The 16,638-nt window shown below is 46.0% G+C and overlaps 1 protein-coding gene across 5 annotated transcripts in view; it reads left to right on the forward strand.

Moving 5' to 3' along the window:
• The first annotated feature begins 1,704 nt into the window (after positions 1-1,704).
• fgd4a (FYVE, RhoGEF and PH domain containing 4a) overlaps positions 1,705-16,638 on the forward strand; it is a 37,363-nt gene continuing 22,429 nt past the window's right edge. The window contains exon 1 of one of the 5 annotated variants that reach the window (XM_037451494.2): positions 1,705-1,959. In XM_037451494.2, the coding sequence (XP_037307391.2) occupies positions 1,884-1,959 (76 nt within the window). In that variant the 5' untranslated portion in view covers positions 1,705-1,883. Of the gene's footprint in view, positions 1,960-6,432; positions 6,597-13,691; positions 13,924-14,179; positions 14,273-16,638 lie in introns of those variants that run through there. The other 4 variants (XM_062563091.1, XM_037451495.2, XM_062563092.1 and 1 more) reach the window with 4 other exon arrangements.

Raw genomic sequence — 16,638 nt, forward strand, 5'->3', positions numbered from 1 at the left:
GTTATTTTTTATACTGAGATTCTCTTTTTTTGTGCAAAGAAAGACATTTTATACCTCCTATTATTTGTATTAACCTTTAAAGCCGACTCTAGCGACGTGGTTGTGTCTGTTATGTAGCTCTGGTCTCTTCAGAGACGGAGATAGACGAGCAACTGAGTTTTTTTTTTTTCTCCTTTAGAATTGCACAGGTTTAAGTAAGTGAACTGACTTCCATCTTTTTAACATTAGTTAAGAGGTGTCACTGTCAACACTGTATTCTCCCCATAAAGCTTTAACTCTTTCACTGTATTGGTTACCACTCCCCAAAACTGTTGTCATCACCTTTAGCGACTCGTATTGAAGGTGGCAGGATTTAACATTTTCTACGTGTTTCTGTCATCTTGCCCTCGCTCAGCTTCCTTCAAACAGTATGCAGTTCAGTCCAAGCACAATTATGCACTTTGCATTATAGCAATACGTAAAGTCCCGGTCGTAGGTTGATCTGATAAAGATTGACTCAATCTTTCAACCATTTCTGCCACCAAGAACTAACCAGCAAGCTCACAAGAAGCGCACGACAGCAAGAGTGTCACCGTGACACAATCGAGATGTTTCCAACATCGCGGAGCGGTCGGATTGTCCCACTGATGGATGTAATATGTGAAGTTTGTGGCCTAATCGAAGTATCATTTCTCAGTCTTTATACACTCATTTTAATGTCTTTGATGTTAATGTTCTCCTTGCTGCACTGAATACATATTATTGCCGGGTGGATATGAAATGGATTAACTGAAACGACATAGTCAGTATAGTGTTGGAATGACAGATAAAAGCCTTTTTGTTCGATCAACAATGAATGAGTGCTCATTGTGTTCTGTCTTTGTTAGCAGTGTGATACTTTGCAACTACAGAGCGATGCAAATATGTCTGGTTGAAAAGTAGCTTATGAACCCACGCAGGCTCATTGGTGACATAATGCTCTTGTTTGCACAATAAAGCAGTAGATGGAGGGAGACTAATCCAGTGAAAGAAATAAAAGGTTTAAAAACAACAACAGTTGTACTACAGTTTCTTCTCCATTTAAGACCATTTAAAATTGGTAAATAAAAGGCCCGTCCTTCCATTTGTATGGGACTTTATGTGTGTGTGTGTGTGTGTGTGTGTGTGTGTGTGTGTGTGTGTGTGTGTGTGTGTGTGTGTGTGTGTCTTTTTCTCTTAACTTATCAAAAAACTACACCGAGACATTCAATTTGTATCCATGCATTCACATCAAACATGAATCATTACCATTTGTTTTGTCCAGCCATTTACACAAAGTACTGTGATTCTGATTAGTACAAAGGAACAAAGCAATATGTTGCAGGAAAAGGAAGAGGTAAGAAGAGACATCCGCTTACTATATCTGATAGTAAGAAGATCATTAGTGTGTTTAGTACACTTAATAAGTCGTCTTCATGTTGGCTCATTCCTTATTAAATGTCTCTCCTTGAATCGCTTCACCTAGATTTTTTCCTACGACGCGTTTTACTGTAACCTCCAGCCATAATAAACTATTCTCAGTCTCAACTATCTCAACTATTCTCCAAATAACCGGAACGTAAACACGGGGGTGGTTGGGCGGGGCGGGGCTTTCGGAGATCACCTCCAACAAGGTGACTTCGCTCAGAGAGAACTTTCCGAAGCCTCGAGTCCCAACAACACATGTGCCGCAACTTGTGTTCACATAGCTGTTACTTATTGACCCGCGCATGCGCACACGGGCGGCCCGCGCGCAGCCGGAGACGAGCGACACCGATTTCCCGACGAGGAGATGACCGCGTTTCTTTCGATTCGTTCCGGTGGCTTTTGAACGCGTTTCACCTCCGCACCTCGATGCTCCCGGGGGCCCGGGTGCTCGCGACAGAATGGACGGCTTCAACAGAGTCGCTTTTCGCAAGAAGCCAGTCTGGGGTCTCGACACCGCGGAGCCCGAGGAAGCAGGTGAGTTCATGTGAGGAATGCTGGACCACATCTCCCAAAACTAATGCAAGCGACTTGAAGAACTATTACACAACCCCCGCGCGCCGCCTTAATAACACACACACACACACACACACACACACAAGGGATCCCTTATGGAAATGTCCCTGTTGTCTCTCCTGTGCAGTAAGAGCCTGAGTAAAAAGGATTACTACAGATTATAGGACCTTGAACTTGGCTGCTGGTGACTCAGGGTTCTGGCTTTTATCGTTGGGAAAGCGTGAAAATGGCCAGACTGCAACACACCTACAGCATAGCCCTTGTTTACGCACAACACGGCAGGAATGAAAGTCTCAAATGGCGAGCCCGGGCCTGTCGGCGCCGGAGGGGCCCTCCTTTCTCAAGTTCGAGGAACTTCTTCTTCTTCTTCTTCTTCTTCTTCTCAGGATGCAACTCGCAGGAACATCTTCTCTGACAGGTGCCCGTTCTGCGTCTCCCTCCTGAGTTCTGTGTCCCTGCGGGCTTTCGGGGGGGGGGGATCTTTTCCCAGCTACAACTGAACGTTTGCACAGGCTTCAATCCCAACTCTCGAGTATATGAAACGCTCCCAAAAAACAAGTCAGCACTCCTGCCCGCGCCTGCTGTTTGAGCACGACTGTGAACGCAGGGCGCTTCGTCTTATCTCGCAACTCCGAGGACTGCTCGTGGCGAACACGGAGCCGAGGGCACTTGTACCACGCTGGCGGTGCGACGTGACCTTTGCCTTGTGTTTGATAGTGTCCCTGTTTGGGATTAAGGGGAGGTGCACCCGGGCTCGGGACACACGCGCCGTTTTGCCAGCAGTCAGCGTGGGTCATGACCTGAGGGTTAATGAGCTGTGCCTCAGGAAGCGAGGTAAACACGGCAATAATCCTCGGATGTCGGCGTACACTGCGTGTTACCAAGATGAGCCTCTCTGTGAAGTTAATGTGCATCATCATTAGTACAATACATTGAATCGCTGATGCTTTGTGCACAAGACAGTATGCAGTGCTGCAGTGTTGGCTTCATCAGATCTGTGTTCTCTTATCATAGAGTTACAGCTTCTACCTACCTGCAGTCATCCCATTGTTTTTGCTCCACAGTCTAAATGTGAATATGTGAATAAAATATTGTGATGTTTTTGTAGAAATCAAACGGACTGCAAAGTGAAACTCGAGGTTCAAAGACAACTTCAATGATCCGTCTTGGCTGGCCTTTGCTGGCATGTCTCACCCCCATGGTTTCAGTAAACAGGCTGCATTACATTATTGGGTCTTTAAGCCTCCTTTTTGTGTTGACAATAATACGTTATTATTTATATCTATCTCGCTTTATTTTTCCAGAGCAAATGTGAAATCCTAAATGTCAAGTTTTCCCATTATCACTCTCGTGTGGAGTGGCACTTCCTTCGTGTTTGTAACACAAATAGCTTGGGCTTCGGTATAGTTTTGAGCCGCTGTTCTTGTGAGGAACGCTGTGTGTCAGCTTACGACAATGGCTCCGTTTGTTTTTCAGTCTGCTAAAGACAAAGGCAGTGGGGCTGAATGAACGCCGTGCGGCCTGCTAGCCTACCGCTCCTGCTCTGCTGTTCTGCTGCACTGGTGCTCATTCATGGCCAGCTGAACCCTTTCCTTGTCCTCGACTGGCTTTAACTGACTTGAGTTGATAGTGGCTCCCCTGTGCAGGCCAGTTGATGACGGATTAAAGATCGATTGTTTTTACATGGCCGTGTGCATGGCTGTACGCCATCAGTACCCACCCATCACAGCCCGGAATAGAGGGAACTCATGTGTGGGCGGGTCGGCCAGCAGAAACGTCTTGGCCCTTTAAAAGGAGAAGTTTAAATTTAGTATGACATGGCAACTTGGCGGACTTTACTCTATAGAGGGAACTGCAGTGGTCTAGAATTCAGCCTGGATGTGTTTCAGCTAGTTAGCTATAAACATACACTCACCGGCCACTTTATTAGGTACCCCATGCTAGTAACGGGTTGGACCCCCTTTTGCCTTCAGAACTGCCTCAATTCTTCGTGGCATAGATTCAACAAGGTGCTGGAAGCATTCCTCAGGGAGTTTGGTCCATATTGACATGATGGCATCACACAGTTGCCGCAGATTTGTCGGCTGCACATCCATGATGCGAATCTCCCGTTCCACCACATCCCAAAGATGCTCCATTGGATTGAGATCTGGTGATTGTGGAGGCCATTTGAGTACAGCGAACTCATTGTCATGTTCAAGAAACCAGTCTGAGATGATTCCAGCTTTATGACATGGCGCATTATCCTGCTGAAAGTAGCCATCAGAAGTTGGGTACATTGTGGTCATAAAGGGATGGACATGGTCAGCAACAATACTCAGGTAGGCTGTGGCGTTGCAACGATGCTCAATTGGTACCAAGGGGCCCAAAGAGTGCCAAGAAAATATTCCCCACACCATGACACCACCACCACCAGCCTGAACCGTTGATACAAGGCAGGATGGATCCATGCTTTCATGTTGTAGACGCCAAATTCTGACCCTACCATCCGAATGTCGCAGCAGAAATCGAGACTCATCAGACCAGGCAACGTTTTTCCAATCTTCTATTGTCCAATTTCGATGAGCTTGTGCAAATTGTAGCCTCAGTTTTCTGTTCTTAGCTGAAAGGAGTGGCACCCGGTGTGGTCTTCTGCTGCTGTAGCCCATCTGCCTCAAAGTTCGACATACTGTGCGTTCAGAGATGCTCTTATGCCCACCTTGGTTGTAACGGGTGGTTATTTGAGTCACTGTTGCCCTTCTATCAGCTCGAACCAGTCTGGCCATTCTCCTCTGACCTCTGGCATCAACAAGGCATTTCCGCCCACAGAACTGCCGCTCACTGGATGTTTTTTCTTTTTCGGACCATTCTCTGTAAACCCTAGAGATGGTTGTGCGTGAAAATCCCAGTAGATTAGCAGTTTCTGAAATACTCAGACCAGCCCTTCTGGCACCAACAATCATGCCACGTTCAAAGTCACTCAAATCACCTTTCTTCCCCATACTGATGCTCGGTTTGAACTGCAGGAGATTGTCTTGACAATGTCTACATGCCTAAATGCACTGAGTTGCGCCATGTGATTGGCTGCTTAGAAATTAAGTGTTAACGAGCAGTTGGACTGGTGTACCTAATAAAGTGGCCGGTGAGTGTATATTACCATATTAATAGAACACAGAGGTGCTCCTTTGTGAAGAGGTGCAATACTTCATGTAATATATTGTGTCGGGATTACTTTCCAACAGAGGATAGCGGCAACGAAAAATATTGTGAAATTCTACAAAGTATTTTAAGTGAAACCTAAAGATACTCGTCGGTTGTGACTGTTCGTTCGTCGGCTGAAACGGCGCCACGCAGCTGAGTCTTCACGGACTCTGCACTCAGCAGGAAGAAGCAAATACAAACTGTTTGTTTCACAAACAGCAGTATTTAGGATCAGGTCTGCTGTGCTCCAGTTTGCTCCAGTAGGTGGAGGTGCAGGCTCAGAAATGTTCCCCCCATGGGTCAGAGGGCGTGTGAAGGGGACCCATGCAAGGGTCATGTACCCCTTTGCAACAAAGCAACCATCCACATACACAGTAAGGTGGCATGATGTTGTGCTGCTGTGGCTTCCAAATCAATAAGAAAACAATCAACATTCATCAGTTTATTTTTAGATAAAACAGATGCTTTAATTTCTAATTCCAACACTAATGCATGATGTTTAAAAATGATGACCAAATGATGCCTGCTGCAAAAGCAGACCGCTTGTGTATAAACGAGCAAACGTCTCCAAAAAGAACCGAGAGGTAGAAACCAAGTCTGTTGAAAAAAACTCCCCGAAAGGATGACCCCCATGTTGTCACCCCCAAACCTCGGCTCGGTACGATACACTGGTCAACACTGTCAGGGTTTACTAGCCCAAATATATCCATCCAGGACACGGTGCAACAGCTTCCTGCCTGCCGTGTGTATCCTCCCCCCCCCCCCCCCCCCTGACTGGCATTGTTAGCCCATGAAGCTCTTTCCAGAGAGCTACCGTACCTCACGAGCTCGCTCCGACCTCCGAGAAATCTAGTCACGAAGGACTTTGGGGGAAGTAACTTCACCGAGAGGAAGATGTGGGGCAATGTGTTACCCAACCTCTTCGTCTCACCTTTGCGAAATGACGGGCTTCCCATCCGCGAGAGAAGAGGCTGACGCGAAGGTGTTAGTGGTTGGATGACTCGTCTTCCTCTGCAAGGCGCCGTTTTAATACCCTTCAGCGGTAGTGTAGCAGGTCTCCTCAGAGTGGCCGAGGTGTCGTCACCTTGGGTCGTGCGTCCGCGCCCTTCACCCCCTCCCACTGGTCTGGTCTCTCAGGCGTTCTGCCCCTCCGGCTTCGGGACGCCGCATGGACTACCTGGCCGCTGGATTCCGCAGGTGCCGTCTGAAATACGTTGCCTCGGGTAGGTGATGTTTACAGGCTGGACAACACAGTGGGGATGAACACTGTCTTCAGTCGGTTATATATGTTAGAAGAGGACCTTTTACTTTGTTTTTCAAAATAAAAGACAGTGAACTGACAATGAAACGACGACGCAAGTACTGGTTTTGGAGGCGGAGAGGTAAAAGCTCAAAGATGTGTCTGCTCTGCTGTTATGGTAAGACATTTGAGACTCACTGTTTGGTTTTTCACTGGAAAGTTATGGAGGATGATGCTAAATTATGAAAAGGATTTTTTTTTAATTCTTTATTCTGCCAATCCGCTTAGTGAAGTGAGTCATTTCCTATCACGACTTGCTTCATCGCTGCTATTCTGTTATTTTAGTTTGACAGGCATTTTAATTCATCTCTACTTTCTTTAATTCATCTCTACTTTCTACCAGTGAGCATACAAGTTATCATCTTATCTGACTGCTTATTCCTTATTCATTTTACACTGATATGTTGCAGTTAAACTGTAAATTATTGAAATGTTAAAAATTACCCGAAATACTTATACAGTATTTGTGTGCATTAATATGTTTTAATTAGGGTAATCGGTCAGTGGTCCACCAACTCATTGAGTGTTTAGTCAATGCATGTGTTTCAGTATCACGCCCCAGATAGCATGAGCATACTGGGAGTGAAATCACTGAGGCGCAGCTTCCGTCTCCATGTGGACCGGCCTGCTGCTGTGTGAGGAAGAAAAAAAAAAAGAAAGTTTTGTTCTCAGAGGCCTGGGAACCGTTCCCCCCCCCCCCCCCCCCCCGTTAAGACCCTCCCAATCTGGCCTTTTGGCAACGTCTCTGATGGCGCGTTGGCCAACTACGTTTGTTTGTGTGTGCCTGGAAGCAGAGTAGGGCATTGGATGTGTGATTCTGTGTGTGCTGTAACACTGCAAACCCTCAACCGAGCACCTTCCTCGGCGTGCTGTGTATTGTTGGTGAGCTGGGGGTGGGGGGGGGGGGGGGGAGTCGCTCCTTATTTATTAGCAGACGAGAGGAAACACTCGGAGGCATTCTGCTCTTATTCTCATGGGCAGGAAGGAAAAGGCTGGGACCACCGGCAGGCCTCAGTCCTTTCACCATGCTCATTGTTTCAACGTGGGAGAGAGGGGGGTCACAAGCACCAGGACCACAACCTGTCCCTATCAGTGTCTATGCATTCATATGTTTGGATAAGTCTTTTTTTTTTAACTTCTTTATATTTTAGCCCTCCAGCAGTTCGGGGTTGGGTGTGTTGTTGTCTTGCACCTTTTGACTGAATTGCTCGTGTTGAGATGCGGGTTGTCTTCATTTATTTTTGGATTCTTCATAATGTGAGTGAAGGTTTTTGGATAAAGCGTTTCCTTGCAGCTGTGTGGTTGTCAGCTTCTTCAACCGGAGGTGCCTCCAGGAAGTCTTTTCCTTTCTTTTCTCCATCATATTTTCTAAAGTTTTCTCTTCCATCCCCCGAAGCTTCTCTCTCTCTCTCTCTCTCTCTCTACATTGGTATGCATTCCTCCTGGAAGGCCTGCACCCTGACATCCTGCTCAGAATGTTTTATACTAACAGGTGACATTGAACAAAAACAAAAAAGACTCAGAAGGCATCATAGGACCTGTCATTTTGACTGTGGCCACCTGAGGGCAACCTACCTGTGCTTAAGAGCTGTTGTACGGATCTGTTGCACAATCAGCTTTCACATCTAACCGTAATGACCCCTTATGATAGCCAATCTCAGCACAGCACCGGTCTGAATCACTGGAAATAGACTGTGAACATGAGAGGCCACGCGGCTAATAGCAAGCAGCATTCTCCCCCTCGCTGTGTGCACTACGTGGCCTCTATTTTTGCTCCGGTATTATCGCTGCATCCGGTGCCTAGCGCCGCTCCTAAACAATTGTGATTGGTTTAAAGGAATACAAAGAGCGCCATAGTGTTTTTTTTTCCCCCAATACCAGAATGATAATGTGGAGGTTGCGCCCTCCAAATGCACGGCAAACGCTGTGAGACGGAACACAGCATCCGATCAGTCTCGTCTGCTGGGATTGCCCTGTACGAGCGTTAAATGATGTAGAGGGGAACGTAGTTAACCCTTTTAGGGTTAAACAAATGCGATTGATTAGGCACGCACAGAATATAATTTATTCAAACAAGCCGAGTAGAAAGGACAGGAAATCTAAGTCTGTGCTGTGAGTTCTTAAAGCACTGTCTAAGGAAGGCACATAGCTGATGATTGTCTTAAGCTACATGTTTGCAATGAGACTTGACTTGATGAATCTCCATCTTACAAGGATGGCAAAAACTGTATTGTAATTTAAAGGGCACTTGCTGTAGCTCAGACCTCTGCCAAGGCCGTTCTCACAGGTGAAAAATAATGCGTGTATGCGCCCTGTGACCTGGATCTGCTCCAGAGTGTATTGGGTTTTTTTTTCCCCTCTCGGCCCGTGAAACATCCTTCCAACAAGTTTTCTGCAAATCAGGCGCGTGCAGGCGGAGGTAACCGTGTGCAATTCATCCTGTGTGTACTGTGCACACATAAAAACACACACACACCCAAACATGAAAATAATAAAGTACGTGTCAATCTCACTAATCACCCTCAAGTGTTATAGCGAAGTCAGGGTGGATTATAGCTTATAGATTTCTTCTGTGTGTTTACTGCGAGGAAAGATGAGAACGATGAGGTGGGTAATGAAAGCAGCCAAGCGTCTCCTGGGCTGAGATGGTAAACTAATCGTTTAATCCATTTGGTGTCTCGAAATCATTATCCACCTCGCAGTGCATCTCAGGACCGACTGCAGCCAGCGTTCAGTTTTTGGCAGGTTGATTTTCATTTGACAGCACAGACGTCTCGTTGTGTGTCTGTGCTCGTCTGCCAGGCTGTGTGTGGGAACCAATCCAAGGTGGGTTGTTCATTTGATGCGGTTGCTGCAGCCGATGCCTGCTCTGCCCTGATGACAGGTGTGCCCTGCTGCTGTAGACAGAGACTAAGCCTGTGTACCTAGTTTGCTGTGTCTTTGTAACTTTTGTTCTCGTGTGTGTGTCTATGAACACGTGTGTGTCTGCAGACAATACCCGTTATTCATCATTGACCTTCATAATGTGCATGGCGTGGGCGGGGGGGAGTCAATGAAAACGGCCAGGGCTCAAAATGCGACGCGTGGGTGTGTGTGTGTCTTTGTGTGTGTGTGGGTGTGTGTGTGTGTGGGTGGGTGGCCTGTGGTTCTCTGCTTATAGAGATGTGATGGGCAATGGCCCCGAGCCATGCTGCTCTCCTCCTCTCTCCTCTCTTAGCAAGCCAAGGAGAGTGTGAGGGAGGGAGGGAGGGAGGGAGGGAGGGAGTAGAGTCACAGAGTAGGTGGACGTGTGAGAGGAGAGGGAAATGCCAGCTGCAGTATAAGGAAGGTACAAAACAAGTGTACAGTGGCCGTGACAGTGTGAGTGCGTGTGGTGAGTGGGAGGAAGGTGGTGAGACATAAGGAAGATATATGTACATATATTATGTTGTTTCACGCTTGAAAGGGGGCTGACTTAAAGTCAAAATGGACACTTGCAATGCACTGGGATTAATATTAAAGCCAAATGGACTAAATTAACAAATCTTTAGTCCTTTGTTTCTTTCTATTAACTTAAGACTAAGAAATATTAGAGGGTTCAAATGTATTGAAAATAACACTCATCAATGTGCAGAACCACACAGGAGCAATAAGCAATGAGGCTGTGAGATTTGTTGATTAGTATCTCCTGAAAGAATCAGCTATTAACTCGTTGAAACTTAATGACAGCGAGGATCAGAGTGGTACCAACACAACTACTCAAAGTATTGACTACACCCCCATCAGTAAATATATGTTAAAGTAAAATGTATTAAATCCAATGTTTGATAAAAACACAAGACATAACCCTGAATTACATATACCGGTGTGTGTGTGTGTGTGTGTGTGTGTGTGTGTGTGTGTGTGTGTGTGTAGTCTTAATCACATAGACACTCTGTTTTTATGGTATAATGTACTCTGTTGGTTTGCTTGATGGTCTGACAACCCTCTCCATGAAACTAATGTAAATGATTTTAGAAATGTTACAATGATCAAAAAGTAGAATTTATCAATGTATATAAAGGGCTCAGTTCCCAGAACATTTCTAATCAACGCAATAATTGCCTGAAAATAGTAGAATTTATTGCCAGTAATGATGGTAGGAGTTTATATAATGATTTAAATAATAATTCCCTCTTAGATTTGAGTTTGATTTGATAAACAAGTTTAAATTATAGTGGAAATGTTTAATTAGATTATACCCTCATAGCTTAACAAGCCTGAGCGAGTCCATCGAATGCGAATGCACTGATAAGTGACAGATAAACCCTCCATCTCTGCTGGAACTACATCCACCCCGTCAGAGGCATGAGGCTGTCTGCACGTCGGAGCATGTCAGACCTCCAGGGTCACCCGAGTGTGAAGACGACAGTTCCATTCCGGCAGAAATAATTAAGGTGCAGAAAACTCGACGCGGCGATCGCACATGATCGCTTGTGAATCCTAACCAGGTACCGGGAGGGAAGGCGCTTGACTTAGGGAGATTGTGAGACGTTTACAGCGTGTGACGACTGATTGATCTGTGGTTGTAAAAAGCACAGATCACCATGCAGCGTGTGCGTTAACTCTGCCTGTGTGTGGTGAAAACACAATCCATGCATTGTCTGGGCTGTCCTCATGTGCTGTATCCCAACCTATAGGACTGTAATGGCTGTGTGTGTGTGTGTGTGTGTGTGTGTGTGTGTGTGTGTGTGTGTGTGTGTGTGTGTGTGTGTGTGTGTGTGTGTACGGTGCACTCACGTCAAATTGCCCACTGTATAGAGAATACATAAGTGGGTCCATTACTCACTGTCTGAAAACCAATACCTCTGTTAAGCATCACTATGGAAACAATAAAACACATAGATAGTGATCGCCTCATAAGAGGTATAATTTGCTTGCATGATATTAAACTGTTCACCAGATGCAGGATGCTCTTTTCAAAAGTATTTCCTGAATAAGAAGTGCTCAGTTCTATTATTTGCATTATTGTGTTTGCATATTAATTGACCCACGCTGAACGTTACTGGAGCTTTTTGCTCTCTCTGCACATCCTCTGCAAAAGGCTCAATATTATAAATTATGCAACTTTTTAGCACCAATTAGACTGAAAGGCTGACAGGGACAGTGCATTAAGATCTGTTCAAGGGTTTCTTGTAATATTCTCACATCTTACTTTTGGTTAGAGGTCACCCTGGGGTTAGAGCACAGAAAAAAAGAGAATACAGACACAGAGGAGAGTTTCTGCAGATTCAGACCCCGCCACAGACCTGATTGATGATTGAGACGGCTTATTATTGCCTCAGTTTATACACTGTATTTTCGGGAATGATACTTTTACTTGAAGAAACCGCCTTGCTGGTTCCCGTTGTTAGATTCATGATGTCCTCTTTTTCTTTGGATAACCTCCTGAACCCCCACTACACTGTCTCCAACCCCCCCTCGGTAGATTTCATTAATCCTTAGAGCGGATACACACAATAGGCGTTAGACATGACACGACATGACAACCCATTACTACCAATAATTAAAAAAACATACATTACTTCAATAACTCACTGAAGGAGCTGCATTAGAAACCCAGTGTAATGGCTGACCTGCGACCTTCTTTTCAATCTTGTCCGTGTGTGTGTGTGTGTGCGCGTGCGTGCATGATTGCAGGCTTTCTCACAGCACTGACCTGTCTGTAGTAATGGCTCTGTGGGATGCAGTTATTTCTGTTGCCCGTGTGGTTTGAACACGCTCGCGGCCCACGTAGACATGCAGCCAGCGCACAGGACGCTGCTGGTGGTGACGTGTGGATGTCCTTACCTGCCTCGCTATGTGCACAGACTCGCAGTATGTGCGTTGCTGCAATCACCGGCACCGTAATGAATTTCCAGCTGCAGTAAAACACCAGTAATTGGGAAGTGAGAAGAAGAACGTTGAATAATAAATTAATGTTGAGAGATAAAAAGGACATTTGGTGACAATATAGACGCAAGACTATAAGACGCAGACTGCTTGCCACTGTAACACGGGGGCCGGAGGTCATGTTCACAGACAGGTTTGTCAATTTGGTAACAACCGAGTGCTCTTTCTCACCATGTCCACACGTCTATCGTCTATCGCTACCATGGCAACGTGCTCTCTCTATAGCAATACTTTGACAACGATCTTTATCAGGTTTAACGATGGCATGTTCACCATCTGTCTAGTTAACATGGTAGCATTTGGTTAAGCTGAGCTGATAGTGATGGGAATATCTCAGATTTTTGAAGGTATTTGGTCGAAAAAATAAGTATTGGACAATTTTCACTTTGTTGTCCAGTTGATGATGGCACTCTAAGAAAAGTGAGGAGCTCCTAAAATGTATTACAGTTCATCACAAGGGGAACATGGAAACGTGCACCAAATTTCATGGAAAACTATCCAACGGTTGTGAAGACGTTTTGCTTAAAACAATGTCAACGTGATTGGATCACTAAGGGCTCCTCCTCTGGAGGCCACGACTGTTAATAAAACTTTACTCTAGCGATCCATTGAAACGTCGTTAGATATCGAATCTCTTGTCAAACGGGCCAACATTGCCGTGCTAAACGCTAATAAGAAGCCATCTGGCGGAACTTGCGCAGCCTCGTGCATTGAATTTTAAATTGTGTCACCTATGGTTTGAATTCAAGGGTTTGAGCTTTGTAAAATACAGAAATCAACATACATTTGAAAGCAAAGTTTCTATAAACACGCCCTTCAGGCCGATACTTTGTAACACACACACTCAGCAATTCTTCATCATCTGTCTCACCAGATGCCTTGTCTTTTTGGGTGTGTGCCCCCCCGACTCCCCTCTCTTCGTGGAGGGGGTTGTTTTTGTGTCACGCTCAGCACCTATATCTGCAGCAGCAGCAGGGACAGCAGATGAGTACGGCCATTGGCTTCTTCCCCCATCACTGGCCCTCCCCTCACCCAACACAATGGGACTGATTGTCCATGCGACACACACTCACACACAGAGGGGGCTTTACTCTGGGGCTAAAGTGTCGCTCCCCCGCCATATGCCCCATCTCCGCTGGAATGTGACAATCTTCCGTTTGCCTTAGAGACGGAATGAGGAAAAGGGCTGAAAGAAGACGGATAGCATCTGAGAAGGCAAGACGGAGCTCGGTCCGTCACTGAGCGCGCGTGTGTGTGTGTGTGTGTGTGTGTGTGTGTGTGTGTGAGAGAGAGAGAGAGCACAAGAGAGAGAGAGAGAGAGAGAGAGACGAGGGAGGATGCAGCCAGCAGTTTAACAGAAGCCTAGACCTGACTGTGCGGGCGGCACAGAGAGAGAGACAGAGGGAGAGAGAGAGAGGAGAGGGAGAGAGAGATAGGGGAGGGAGAGAGATCTTTTCTCTTCAGTGTAGCCGTGGATTTTAATTCCTTCACTGGACTCCACCTCGTTCCTCTCACCGGACTCGACCTCCGCTCAGGTTAGTGCCTCCTCCTCTTTAAAGACCCGCTTACCGGTCTCGTCACGGAGAGCCCGGAGTCATCGAGTGCACAATGCAGCCGTGGGGGGGGGGAGGAGCGGCAGGGAGAGGGGTGGGGGGGCGGCGATGGGTTTCAGAGATGAATATGCGGGCGGTGCATGAGACCACAGAGAGACTGAGAAGGCGTTTGCTGTGCTGCACAGACACACACACACACACACACACACCCACGTCTCCTGCTGAGGCTGATGGTTAACAAAGAGAGGAGCTCACATCACAAAAGAGAAACCCTGGATCTCACCACAGGATGTTCTTCTGCCGGCCGCTGTCACTGTGGAAGCAGGCGCTGGTAATGTGTGTGTGCATGAACTATGGTGCGTGTGTGTGCTGCAGGTACTCTAAGCAGTAGGGGCTGCATTGGCTGGAGGCACTATTCATTTTGTCGAAGGCGTTGTTTGCTAAGCCTCTCGGCTGCAGGCTATTCACATCTGAAACTCACACGCAGACACACACACGTCGAGGCCACCTCAGTTAACTCTGTTTGCCATGATGTGCGTAATCGGCCTCAGCTGTCCTTTAGTGAGCTGTGGGAAAATATGCAATCTGTGTGTGTGTGTGTGTGTGTATATTGTGTCCTGGTGTTGTTGAACCATCTGCAAACTATGATTTAAAGTCACCTTGTCATTACAGCTGTAATACAATCTCCTTATGATAGAGTGCTCACTGCACGCTATCTTGGCTCCGAACAACATTAAAGCAAAGTGGCTTTGTACGTTGTAATTATAAAACAATAAATCGCTGCATTAATGATCTTTTTGAACGTTTGCCCGATGCTTTATTTCTCGTTAAGCTAAATATCCCGACGCGATCGCTGGAACTCGTTTGGCCAGCCCCCTCTGCAGCTGAAACCATTAACTTTATCTGCAGCAATATATTTTTCTGTGGTGCTCAGCGGTTGCCTCCGCTGCCGTGAGCTGGCCTTCCCCGTAACCTGCGGGCGGTGGCGGGCGTGTGACCCTGCTGTTTGGGCTCCGACGGAGGCCCCCGCTCGGCTCCCCACTCGGCCTGCGTGGTGCACATCATCCCGAGTGGCCGTAACGAGTCCAAGAGCTCCGGATGGAAAGAGAGAAGTTAGCAGGAGGAGAGGCCTTTGTGATTTTAATTAAGGGGAGAGTCATAAAAGTTGCCATGGATGTCTGGGGCTTGCTGTCAGTATTGGTGGCTGGACTTCTCTTTCTATCACATCCATTTGTTTCTGGTCTCAGTAAATGAATCGAGTGCCAGCCAGCATGACAGGACTGAGGCTCTAACTCTAACATGTTTTGATAAACAGACCCCAGTGGATTCGTGTACAAATGCAGATTCATAACATGTCCCTTGCAGCGAATGAAGAGAAAAAAAAGAGTAACAGCAATTAAGACTCAGCTCAAAGAAGCTAAAAGGAGGAAGGAGTGCTAACGGACTCATTGCAATGAATACTAATGTGCACACAAGGAAGTAAACATCGGGTTCCCAGAACTTTCTCACAGTGTGACTTGTTCTTTGTATTTTTTATCAGTTTTGTTGATGGTGTGTCTGTAAGCATGATACATACAGCTTAATCACTCTGGGATTCAGTCTCCTCATCTCGCTGCTTCCTTTCTCCTCTTTTATTTTTTACCCCATGGCATATTTTGTTTATCTTCTTCTCTAAAGGCCATAGTCAAAAATGCTGTGTCATGGGAGTGTGTCTGCTGCGCCTCCCGTGACACAGACCACAAATGCTGATACAGTTTGACACTTAATTCCACCAGGACGTGTCAGATTAAATGCTGTGTGTGCAGACGTGTGTGTGTGTGTGTGTGTGATGCAGAAGGTGACTCACTGTGGGTTTAAATGTGTAGAGCGAAGATCTGTCTTAAGGGAAGATTTTTGATATCCGTGGCAACAGAAATGAGGAAGCGAGGACATCATTTGAGTTCACCTAAAAGAGGAAGTTTCGGTCATTTGAAATGTTTTTTGTTTTTTTTCTTTCCCTCTCCCCGCCTCATTAGTGCCATGAACTTGGCTGCAGGCTCGCCTGAAGGCCCGCTTTCGTTTTCTGTGCATTCCTGCTCCGCGCTGACGATATGGGCAGCAGTGCCTCCGGTCAGAGGGGTTCATTCATACCGAGTACAATGATCCCGTTTGAGCCACAAGCTTTTACCCACGCTGTTTGATTGGCATTATATTCAGCATCTATTTACTTCTTCCATAATGCATCAGGTCAAATCTGTTCAACACTAATGAATCTGTGCTGCTTACTGCTTCTTCAACAATCAAATGAATGAGATAAACAAAGAAACATTTAAGGCGACTCAAAGCAAAGGATTAATCAAGAGTTTGATGCACCAGGCCTTATCAATACTGTTGATTTAATACTCCATAGTTCATTTTTCAGACCATGCCAACAACTGTGTTCAATTTTCCCCAGCGGTTTCAAACAAGAACTCAAAATTTCATAGCTACAATATTAACATAGGAGCTACAGAACCTTCCTTGTTAAAGGGCAAGACGTCCTAACGTATTCGAATACTACATATACAGTATTTTCATGTTTCTTTTACGTAAATTCAAAATGCTCAGAGGGAGACTCTTCGTCTTTGGAAGTAACCTTGATTCTGACAATTAGCAGGCCAAGCTAACATTTACAGCTCACATTGTAGCCTTATACAGTCTACGGTTAGAACAAATAAA

The sequence above is a fragment of the Pungitius pungitius genome, chromosome 6 (genome assembly GCF_949316345.1).
Source record: "Pungitius pungitius chromosome 6, fPunPun2.1, whole genome shotgun sequence".
In the NCBI taxonomy this organism is placed as follows: Eukaryota; Metazoa; Chordata; class Actinopteri; order Perciformes; family Gasterosteidae; genus Pungitius; species Pungitius pungitius.